Below are 11,662 nucleotides of genomic sequence, written 5' to 3'. Positions count from 1 at the left end.
GCGGGCTGACAGGAAATGGGTCGTTCGTGCTAAGTGCTGCATCACTGAAGCACAACCCTGTCTGCATAATCTCTAAACATTAAATAAGATGTTAGTATCCAACAGTTACTTAATACCCAAAAACCCGTTTTATTTAATACTTTTTTACTTTTAGTCAAGTAAAAAAATTTTGAGGTCTGCTACTCTTACTTGACTACAGTTTTTGGGTACTCTGCCCACCTCTGTTAGTACGTTAGTTCATGCAGTAAGTCTGAAAATATGGCAGCTGTGGATGTAAACACATGAGATACACCATATTTTGCCCCCCTGCTCTAATGAGCTTCTTCTTAATCTTGTTACAAGTTTACTTTTACTTTACAAGATACTAAGGTTCAGTTGCAGATCATGTGACTCGTGTGATGAGAAAAAAATATTTTCTTTGCAAATAAACCACCACACTGAAGCAAATTTCTTTTCCTAATTACATTTTGCAAAAATAGATGGTTAATGGAAACATAGCTGCAGTAGTTCTGTGGGCTACACAATCATGTGGAAACATATAAACTTAGTTGTCCAAAAGACGACCATTGACACCTTGCACAGTCATTTGTAAAGAAGCTGGCTGTTTGCCGAGGTCTGTGCCCAAGCGCATTGACAGAGGTGAAGGAAGGCAAAAGATGTGATTGGGGGGTACAAACAACAGGGATAATGTCACCCTGGAAAGGAGAAGCAAAGCCCATTCAAAAATGTTTGGGTAGTTCAGAGATCGCACCTGGAGTCAGAGCTTCAAGGACCGGCAGGCAAAGATGTATGCAGGACATGGCTTTTCAGGTTAGCCTAAGTTGGCTTGCCTCAAAGCACACAACAAACCCAAAGAGGCAGCAATTATGTGAAAAGCAGGAACCAAAACCAAAACCCAGAACCAGACCAGTAGTCATTCTTGGAGAAGATGTGAAACGTTTCAATAAAGAAGAATCGATGCATAAAAAAATTCTTTCACTTTTTTTTTTTTTGTTTGAATAATGAGATGCATCGTGACATCTAGCAAGATTTGTTATTTTGTCTTTGAAAAATAGCTTAACCTCAGTAGGACTGTATGAAAGCTGCTGTAAACATACACAAAATGCAATGCAATTATACTGAACTATATTTACACAGGGATCTGAACACAAATGCAATCTGTCAAACTTTCATGTCATGTATTGCTTTGTGTGGTCATTTAAGATGGTGATATATATAAAGGGTATGAATACTTTTGCAAAACACTTTAGCTCTCAAATGCATCTCTGCAGGTGCAACTGTAAGTATCTGTAAAGAGCAGCAGATGGTGCTGTACTAGCTCTCATTTTCTTGTAAAGAATCATGTCATTCTGCAGTTGGAGTGCAGTGCACAGCACTCTGAGGTGATGGATGATGCAGGAATTCGACAGAATATACTAGAACTAAGTGCAGTGGTGGAAAAAAAAAGGCAAATCGTCAGTCTGTGTATCTCTTAGCTGTGGCTCTTTGCTCTAGGCGTACACTGCCATCATGTTAATCTTATTGTTCTTTGTCTTTTTTAGATCACTATAAATATTCAGAGGCTCGAGTGCAAAAGGATGGGCATTACATCACCAGCCGTGGGCCAGGAACCAGTTTTGAGTTTGCCCTGACGATCGTAGAAGAGCTGATGGGGGCTGAAGTTGCAGCTCAAGTCAAAGCTCCTCTTATTCTGAAAGACTAACTGCAGCCATGTTCCATCACCACTGGAGAAACTGGCACCTAGTTAAATCTCACAATATTGCTTCCTTTGCATGAGATAAAGTCAAATAAAGAGGAATTTATCACTGGCTAGTTGCCACAAATGACTTCCATAGGATTTAACTGCATTTCCCTGTTTGGTTTATCATCTAAATAGCTTCCTCTTGTTCTTGACGGCTCTCATTGTGCAACCTGACATTAAAAGCATAAGTGTGAAGACGCGGTTTGTCATGCCTTGCGGTGTATTGCTGGTGGAGGTCACTTTGACTTGTTTTTACTTGCTTGTTTAATGCCTAAATATAGGCTGTATAATGTAGCGTATGAAGGAAAGCTATTCAGGGCGCGGGAAGAGGAATCCAAAAAGACTGGCAGCTCACTACAACCAATCACGCGCTCCGGATTGTCTGCAGTTGTGCTTTGAGTGGCCAATAAGAAGGCATTTAGGGTGAGTGGGCGGGGTTTAGTTGCAGCGCATGGTAGCTGTATGAGAGCAGTCCAGAGGGTCTTCACCCCCAGCCGAGAAGGAAGAGAAGGTTTCTGTCAAAGGTAGGGTTCAATATTTATCCCTTTCTCTCACCACAAGTGTTATTTAGGTTATTTAAACATGTATAAATAACAGAAATGAGCTCAGCTGCGTTCAAAGCTGGGTTTTATTGTTAACGCGGCGTCTGTCATGTTAAGTTGCAGCTAATGGTGTCGAAATCAGAGATCAGAGCGTTCCTAACCTAATAATGGCTCTGATAGCTTTTCAGCCATTAACATATTATGGTCGTTGTAGTCATTATTAGCGTTCTCATTGGGCAGCATCAGGTTCGCCACAATTCGGGTTAAAACGGATTGACGTGCAGTCCCGGGGGGGGGGGTTGAGTAACGCTGCTGTGAGGAGGAGACGCTCACAGCTGAGAGAAGCTCTGAACATATGAGTGGAAACAGCGTCGCTGTGCAGATGTGAGCCGACATGGAGCCGCCAGTTTCAGGAGCTCTCCATCCTCAGCAGCTGCTGCTGCAGCAGAGCTGTTGCTAATGCGGTGCGGCAGGTTAGAAGACCTGAGCCATCTCTGTCTGACACAGGGAAACCAAACACACCAAGAGTCTTGAGATTCAAATCACCACTGTGACAGGAAACGGTAACTCAGACTAAGAGAAGCTCTCTGCACCATGACTCAATAGAAAGAGCTGTCCTCACTTATGGGAGGATTGTGGCAAGTTGCTGGCTTGACATTTTCTTTTGCACTTTTAACAGGAACAACCAGAGGTGTTGTTTTCACCTCCCTTTTTTTCTTTTTACATTAACAGGAAATAAAAGCAGCTTCTCTTCTGGTAAACTGATGACTAGTTACCAGGGAATGATCTCCTTCAGAGTCAGCTTGGCGCAAACTAAGCTGCTGCTGATTTGGGCCCTTTGAGCAGCAAAACTGACAGTTATGGATTAATACACACAAAGTACTTAGAAATATTTCTGGTTGTGTTTGTTTTATTTTGTATTTACTGTACTGCATCTATAAATAATAATAGAAACATGATCCATATAAATACAAAATAGGTTTGATAGAAAGATCTATAATTTCACCCTAGTCTAATCCAGAATCACATTGCATTCTGGGGGATGTAGGAAGAGGAAAGGGTTTAGCTTCTCCATCTCTCATGGCCAAAATAAACAAGGTTGATGGTAGGAGCTGACCTCATTGTGAAGGTTACTGCTTACTTTTAGTGTTTCTATTTGCTCATCTTTTTATCACCTTTTTTCCTTTTTTTATGGTTTAAAAAAACTAAATCAACTGATATGAAAAGCTTGTATCGTGATGCATTTTTCAGCCATATCGCAAAGCCCTATAGGCTCTGCTTGGAGGGCTGTGGAGTTATGGCAAGGCGATATGCTGAAAAATTATGTCACTATATAAGCCCTTTATATTGGTCTATCAATAGACATCTACTAGGGTTCCTTTACCTACTTAAAATAAGGACGAGGAAGGGAAAAAAAAAAGCTGAATTTAGTTTATATCCCTAACCCTATCTAAATGTGACCTTGAACCTTTTAAAATAGGTCAGCTTACCACCTAACTTGCGTATTATTACTGTGAGATGTTGAAAGGATAGATCCTTTCCTCCACCTACATCCCCCCAGAATACCACGCAGTTCTGGATTGGAGTTTAGTGGAGTTATTCAAACCTTTTTCAGACATATTTTCTATTTATATTGATCATGTGTCAGTCATGATCAATTTACAATCTTAGGTCGGTTCCATTTAGACAACAGTCACTCACTGCCTGCAAAGCATAAACCACCCCTCAGAAGGCCCGGAAATCATCCAAACCAGAAAGCTAGTGAATTGGCTCTTTTACCCACCATTCCTACAAGAACAGCAGGAAGTCTAAAAAAAGACTGTGGCACTGTACCAATTTCAATGCATCAAGAGAGATTTTTTCCCCCCCCCGTTAAAAATCACATGATATCAAGATCACAAAGGTGCACCTGTGTGTGATGATTACCTCTGGCCACAATCTGGATAGTTCAGGCAAGCTGAGCTTAGTCAGTTTAGACAGGTCTATGTCTTGCATGTTGCGGAAGCATCATTACAATATGAATCCGAGCTCGAAAACGAATCCTCACCACTCCCTGGAGGACAAATGCAAGCATACATATGACTGCTTGAATTGTCTTGATGACAACATATAGCACTCTCATTAACGTTGTGTTTTCTTTTTTTTTCTGCGGATATTTATGGAACTTTAACATTTTGCGCTGTTGCACATAACATGCTAGAATTATTCTGCTTGAGCAGCTGTACAGTAAAGAGCTGGAGGCCTGGCTCCCTATTTCTGGATGGGGCAGAAGACGGTGGGCTGGGGGAAGGGTGAGACTGAAGTCTGACTGACTCAGTGGTTTAGCTAATGATGCAATTAGACTGCTGTCTTTTGCATCCCCTGATTAGATCCCTTACTCACAGTGGCCTGTCTACAATAAAAGACCAACAGCTCACTTGTTTTTATTTTCTATTTTATACGCAAATCGAATTTTACCATGCAGCAACATGTTATGTAATAAGGGATACATTAATGGACTTGGTTCTGCAGCTTGGTATGATAAAGCTAACATAGGACATATGACATCTTGGATCAACAGTAGCTTTGTAATTAAATGTATGGTATGTGTTAAAAATCTTCTCTTGGTCTTCCTGTATGTTTGTATAAATTGAGTCAACGTGACTTTTTTTTTTACACCTTACAGGCTAGACAATGTTTCAAATTTGAAATAAATCAATGAAAGCTGTAATATCTTTATGCATTTTATTTTTTTTAGAAACAACAGCAAATAAAAGAAGTAGAAAAGTTGCACTCCACCTATTCCTATTAAAACCTCATTCACTGATAAATAATAATACCCCTGCGTTATAGATTCTGAAAGGCCTTGCATCAAAAAATACTGCACAAAATCAGTGCAATGAGTGCAATGCAATACCTCAGCTCCAGACGTCACCGCCCCCCTCCGCTGCACCTCTCCCAAATTGTAGCTCACCGCGAACAGTGCAGCAGACAGGAGGCCGTCTTGTTTTGTTTTTATGACCGAAATTGCGGAAAACAACTCGTGAAGTTTGACCCGCTAGAAGAGCGAGGTGCGCAAGACTGCTGGGACCCTTTTTTCACCTGGATCTCCGCTCTTTTTGGTCCTCATGTCCCTCCGTCGTTGGGCTAAACTCGCCCCCACTTCCTCACCACCTCTGCCGTATCTAGACCCACAGCGTGTAGTTCAGACCACGCTTCCATATTGAGCATAAATCAAAAATGTCTGTGTCAAGCTTACTACACACACTGATGTAAGAGTATAACCAGGAAGCGAGGTAGGAGGGCAAAATAGGTTTAGCGCCACCGCAGCACGGGAGGGAGAATTACGTCCAGGAGGAAATGGATAAAAATAGACCGGAGGAAAAAAAAAAAACATGAACCGATAATCTTGCGGACGTATCGATCCATCGGATCGTCGGCTGTTGGATCGATGCATCGATACAAAACCATTATTATTTACACTCCTACTACTTACTAGGGAATCATTTTGGAACACGCTTAGAAGTGACCAGAAAACCATCTATCTAAATTTATTCTACAATTTCTGATAAGAACAATTATGATTTGGAAAAATAAGTTGTTCTGGTAGATGCTTGTAAAATCAATTTAATGTTCAAAATTTGTCTTAAAAATGAAGAGTTGCTCAAAAAGCTCCAATAAATGGGATATTCTTGTCACAGATAAGCGTTTCTTTTAACTTATGATTTGCGCAGTTTAAAAAATATACAAGGAGCAGAAAGACAAGCTTCAAAGTTCACCATGAGCTAGAAGTTCTAGTTTGGACACACAATTTTTTGTTGACCAGTTTTTAAAAAGTTATTCCATGCTTAAAATAATGTATTGCAAAAGCATTTTATTTGCAGATGCATCAATATTTGAGTGTTACCCTTTTGATGGAGGGAGTCTCTGTTGTGGCATTATCAGCCTGCCTTGTAGGTTATTTACCATGCTTAATGTCATATGTGAAATGGAGCACTCAATTAAATCTGCTTCAAGTACAACGCTGAAGGAGAATATTTACCAATCAGACGCCATTGAGAGACAGCTACAAGGCAGGTTCAAAGATTTTGTGTCAATCGGACCTTTGCACTAAAATAGGAGGAAAAATCTGGGCCATCAGCGTTCAGTTAATTCTAGCGGTAACGATTAGCTCCTGCCCTCATGCTATTTGTTTTAACAGTATTAAGGCAGTCAGTTTTATAAATGTTGTTTAAACATCAATAACACTAAGTTAAAACTCTTATCAGATTTTTGAGTGCTGTGGTTTAATAGTCAATCGATTGGAGCTTGCATCACTTTCTAATATTATTTGCAGGGTGGGGCCAGCTTCTCAGAAGCTGCAATCATTAATGTGGCCCTTAAAATTCAAACCATGCCGCAGAGGGTAATTGAATTTGATGTTCAGAAGTTAATTTCATATCCATATATTGATTCTTCTGGAAAAATAATTGCCTCTCTGGACATCTCCATGAAGTTGCAAGTGCACTATCATGAGAGTGGGAGACGTATAAAATAGGTTTTGTTACTTGGAGGCTTTTTTCAGCATGCATGTCTGTCTGCTTCCTGTCTCAATAAGAAATACTATATGATTTTAGATTCTTAAGAGTTTTAACTCAATAAGCAAGTCTCTCCTCCTTTATATATAATCATGTATATTTTGCACAATACGCATGCCCTAAAAACTGAAAAATAAAATATTTTTGTGCAGTTTGAACTCCCAGTTCATCCATGTTAGTAGGACATCTGTAGATTGCTTTACATAGAAACATCACAAGTGGCATTACCAAGGCTTTCATTTATTATTTGTTTAATTTTTACGTGAGCTATGGCTTTGTGAAGTGCTATAAGTGAGTCACAGAGACACAAAAGATGATGCATCTTTAAAAAAGATAAAAACTATAGATGGCTGTTAAAGTACAAATTTGTGCAAAGTGGACAAATGCAGAATATAAGAAACAGGGTCGCTTTTCTCTATAACTTTTTTTAATTGGTCTAATATATATATAGCTATGCTCTTTATTCATTGTCAAAAATGTTAAATGTTTGTACATTTAACATTATTTAAAGTAACGGAAACATTGACCTTTAGATGTAAAAATGAAGCCATTCTGTTATTCTTTTTGTCGTTTGCATTGATGTGGCTTTATATTTGAAAACGGTATATGGCCAATGCAAATATTTTCAGCAGCAACCCTGTACGATTTCTCTCTTTCTGTTCTTTTTTTTTTTTCATTTGCAGGATTGCGCCAGCTTCTGGTGATGTACAGGTGATTCAAAATGGGGACATTTGGTCACATTATCTTGACCGCTTATTTAGTAGCTGAAATCTACCGGCTTGGAACTTTACAACTGCGCAGTATTTCAGCTGTAGGGTACAGGCTTCCTCTCTGTGGTGTACATCATCACCCATCTAGCCAGTGTGCTGCACCTTTTTTTGTTTGGTTTAAATCGCCAGTGCCCAGAATGCCTGTCAGTGACAAATGCTGTAAGCACAGCCTGCAGCTTATATTGAGATACTAGGAATGTGTTCAAATGTTACATCCCCGTTATTGGTGAGTGAAATTAAATTGCAACATAATTTTACATTAAATTATTGTTCAGCCTGATGTAAAACTATCATTTAGAAATGTGTTATGTCGCTCTGACATACTGTCAGACTCTACTTTCCACTTGATGTCAAGGAAGTGGACTCTAACAGTGATGTAGCTCTGGGTGTTGGATCAGTCTGATAACGGTGGTAGGAGCCACACTTAGTAATGTCCTGGCTCACACGACAAGATTTCATAATTGACTGGTAATTTGCAAGACCTACTAGACCCCAAACATGATAAATGTAGATATAACAGGTTTGATATTACAGTGTGTAGAGTACAGCCACAGGGCAACCATAACGCAACACACAAACAGATTTCATTCAGATGTTGTAAGAGACAGGAAATGGTACAGTAAAAAAGTTGTTGGTTAAATTAGCGAAGATGCCAGAAGCAGGGAATTTACTTACTAAATTGTTGAGGTGTGTCTTTTTTTTTACCTGAGAAAGCTTCCTGATTGTCTACACCTAACATCCAACAGGTTGTGTCTTTGTCTACACTTGGGGACCACCACAAGCACTGGGATATCGGGCTGACAATTCAACAAGTTGAATTTTGCAAATTGCGATGAGGGATCAGGAAGCCTTCAGCAGACAAGATCCGTCTTAACTCACCAAACATCCCAGGAATATCTTAAAAGATGATCATATTTGTCATTCTAATGATCTTGGCATCCCTAGGATTGTCAAATTGGGGAAGAAAACCTATTTGTGTGAACCAGCCTTAACTCATGGAAGCCTTCACATCTACCACACTTTTTAGTATCATGTATTTTTATTCATGTTGCAAGTGTTTTGTGCATCGCATCCTTACCATCCCATTTAGTTGTTGACTTAAGGAACTTGTTGATTTTATATTTACAAACAAAACTCAGCAAAGTGCATTCTGTATTAAAACTGCTAAATTTTCAGTTAGCGTGAATACTTTTGATTTGCACATTTGCACATTTTGGACACCTGCTTTTAACATGCCAATCCTTGTTCTGCAAAAATATTTGTCTGGTTGACCGAATGCATGCTTTCTTACATGCTGAAAGTACACAGGGAGGTGTGTGAATATGTGTTCAAAAGGACGAGGGGAGGGCCATTTCCTTTATGTCATGTGCTCTGTTCAGTGACTCCAAGCTTAAACACTTGTTCTGTCTTTTCTGTTTGTCTCTTCATTCCCTGCTTTTCCTTTCCCTCCTCTTTCAAATTGCACTTTCATTCAGTCTCATGGTATCGTGTCAGACGTACATGTTATGTTGTTCTTGCGCACAATCTTGGTCACAGTGGATCTTGCAGTCTCCACTCTTGCATCCCTCTCCTATGCTTCTCCTCTGCTCTTTATTTTGGATTTTGGCTGGTGCTCTGCATCATTCCTCCTTTCTGGCTGCTGCGTGAGCAATCTGCTTCAGACTGAGGTGGGTGGGTTTTTATTTGTTAAACAGCATCATTGCTAGGTCTGAAGCTCCCTGTCTGTTATCTTTCTCTCCCCTTACGCTCTCCTCTCGCTTTTCCTCTCCCCTCACTTTGTTCCGTCATTGCGCTTGTCTCATCCCACTGGGGAAACAAATGCCATACCTTCTGCATGCAGGAGCATTTAACGTTATCACGCAGTATGCTAGCGAGGTAATGTTTCAACCTCTCCAGATCTCTCTGACCGTCTGAAGAGCTGCTGCCTATGCGGTTAACACTGCTGCTGCAGCTGCTGCATTGAAAACCTTCTTTGCATACCTTATTATGCAGGCATGTATTCCACTCTCTTTTTCTGCTGACTTTGAATGTCCATCACTTTTCTAAATGTGTTTGGTTCTTAAGACTTTGCAATGTCATAATATTTAATGAAAAAGGGGAAAGAAACAATTTTATATCTAAAGTGTCAGAGATACTCTTACAGACTTGTGCTAAAATACATTTAGACATTAGATTTTAATGTTTGGTCCTGTTTTAACTCACCTGCCTTGCTGCTGGTGCAGTTTCATCTGTTGCTGTTGCCACAGTGGGCAACACCCCGAGGCAACGTTTACCTGTTTGTGTTTTGCTAAGAGAACGGTTAGTCCGGTTAACAGAGTGCTTCAGTGTAGGTGTTTGTTGGGGGCTAGTGTTTCAGCATGCTCGTGTGTGCTTGTACATGTGTGTAGGTGTGTGTGTTCTGCTATATGGAGATGTGTGCTCGCCTGCCTGCTTGCCCATGGGCTCTGGTCCAAGTAGAAAGCACAGGAGAGGTATGCTGCAGGGGTTTAGTTTGGTGCAGTAAGCTGTTGAGTGCTCTGTAACAAGCAGAAAAAAAAATCGGTTTGTGTCCTTACGCTTGCCAGCTGCAAGTGTACTGCAGAAAAAAGATAGATTCCCCTAAGATATCTGCAAACAGGATGTCCTTGGGTATTAGATTCTTTTATTCAGGTTGCTGGAACTTTTATTTGATTTATTTTCCTACAATATCTTACTGTCAGCCATACATCTTTTGCTGTTTTGTGTTTTTCTTTTTTAAAGGACGCAGATGGTGGGACCAGAAACTGTTTCTAGTAATAAAATAAAGGAAAATCTCTTTGAAACAAATACAAGATGATATAGAGTGACAATAAACGTTGTTTAATCTGTGTTTTGCTTAAATACTTTGATTAGGTGTCATGTCAAACACTCAAAGGGATGCTAGAAATGAGGTTAACATATTTCTTTGATGGCGCTCCCATTATTCTGAGCCTACAGCTTAGTGATTTCAAAGGAAACTGTTTGGTGCAGTTATTGCATAAAACAAGTAATGACAGATCTATTAACTGTTGATTGTTCAAATTTTATTTTGTGCCATCAAATACACATTAACCTTTCATTTTTTGTTTCATTTCCAAGAGCTCTTGATGGACTCGATAGAAACCTAAAATTCACTGGCACCCTTCCTTAAACCAGAATTATTGCTATTGGAATAAGCTTAAAATGAGAATTTGTCTTTTTCACAACTACAATTAATATTATTAATACTAATAAAATTAATATTATTAATAATCCCCTGAATCCCCCAAAAAATGATCTTAGTTTCAGGTATATTTGTCTGCCCTAGTAATCACTAGGCTGGATGAATCTATCTTTTATAGATTCAGAATACGGCTTAGAAGCGGTTTCCTCCTGTCAGAGAACCTTTTTACTTGAATAGAGTTTGGGCACAGAAAGTGTTTGGGGTGCTAGGAGTTCACCTTAAAGTGCTAGAGCCAGAATAAGACTGAGCATCAAAAGCAATGACTGGTGCCTTCTGAGTCTGAAACATTCAGTATGCAGTGTGTTTTAAACTGTTTTTTCATGGGAGCATTATTAGTTTAGAGTTTTACAGCAATACAAAATACAAAGTGATTAATATTATAGAATATTGCAAAAGCCATAGCAGTTCTGGAATATTCCTATTTTATTCTTTTCTCCAATCTGTGCTTTCTAAACTTTGTGTTACTAGAATTTTTTCGGCACTGCTAATTGTCTTCAGTGTAATAGTGTTATTTTATGTAGGCCAGTTAGTTATACCTCAGCTTGTACACCGAAATTCGGCCAATCATATATTAACGGTTATCATTTTTTTTTGGTCATAGCATCTTGATTCATATGTTGCAGCTAATATACACAATTGATGAAATAAGAAATAAGAATAATTTACTTTACCATTGAGTTACGTCTCAGTATTCATGGGGATGGATGTCAAAAAAACAAATTTTTTTGACTCGCAGTGCTGTTTTTACTTTGGAATAGGGATGCACGATATTGGGATTTTGGCCGATATCCGATATGCCGATATTTTAAAACTCATGTAGCCGATAACCGATA

General features: G+C 39.4%; 2 protein-coding genes across 5 annotated transcripts in view; both read left to right on the top strand.

Annotated features, from left to right (window-relative positions):
- The window catches only part of park7 (parkinson protein 7), a 14,860-nt gene extending 12,924 nt beyond the window's left edge, over positions 1 to 1,936 (top strand). Inside the window, exon 6 of the mRNA XM_015379164.1 lies at positions 1,542 to 1,936. Coding sequence (XP_015234650.1) covers positions 1,542 to 1,702 — 161 coding nt within the window. The 3' untranslated portion in view covers positions 1,703 to 1,936. The remainder of the gene's footprint in view (positions 1 to 1,541) is intronic.
- Positions 1,937 to 2,111: 175 nt separating this feature from the next.
- The window catches only part of LOC107087536 (voltage-gated potassium channel subunit beta-2), a 95,623-nt gene continuing 86,072 nt past the window's right edge, over positions 2,112 to 11,662 (top strand). For 2 of the 4 annotated variants that reach the window (XM_015379161.1, XM_015379158.1), the window contains exon 1: positions 2,112 to 2,265. The gene's annotated coding sequence lies outside the window, so the exon portion shown is untranslated. Of the gene's footprint in view, positions 2,266 to 9,083; positions 9,277 to 9,464; positions 9,602 to 11,662 lie in introns of those variants that run through there. The other 2 variants (XM_015379160.1, XM_015379159.1) reach the window with 2 other exon arrangements.

The sequence above is a fragment of the Cyprinodon variegatus genome, unplaced genomic scaffold (genome assembly GCF_000732505.1).
Source record: "Cyprinodon variegatus isolate N-32 unplaced genomic scaffold, C_variegatus-1.0 Scaffold186, whole genome shotgun sequence".
Classification (NCBI taxonomy): Eukaryota; Metazoa; Chordata; class Actinopteri; order Cyprinodontiformes; family Cyprinodontidae; genus Cyprinodon; species Cyprinodon variegatus.
This window is presented reverse-complemented; position numbering and strand designations above follow the sequence as displayed.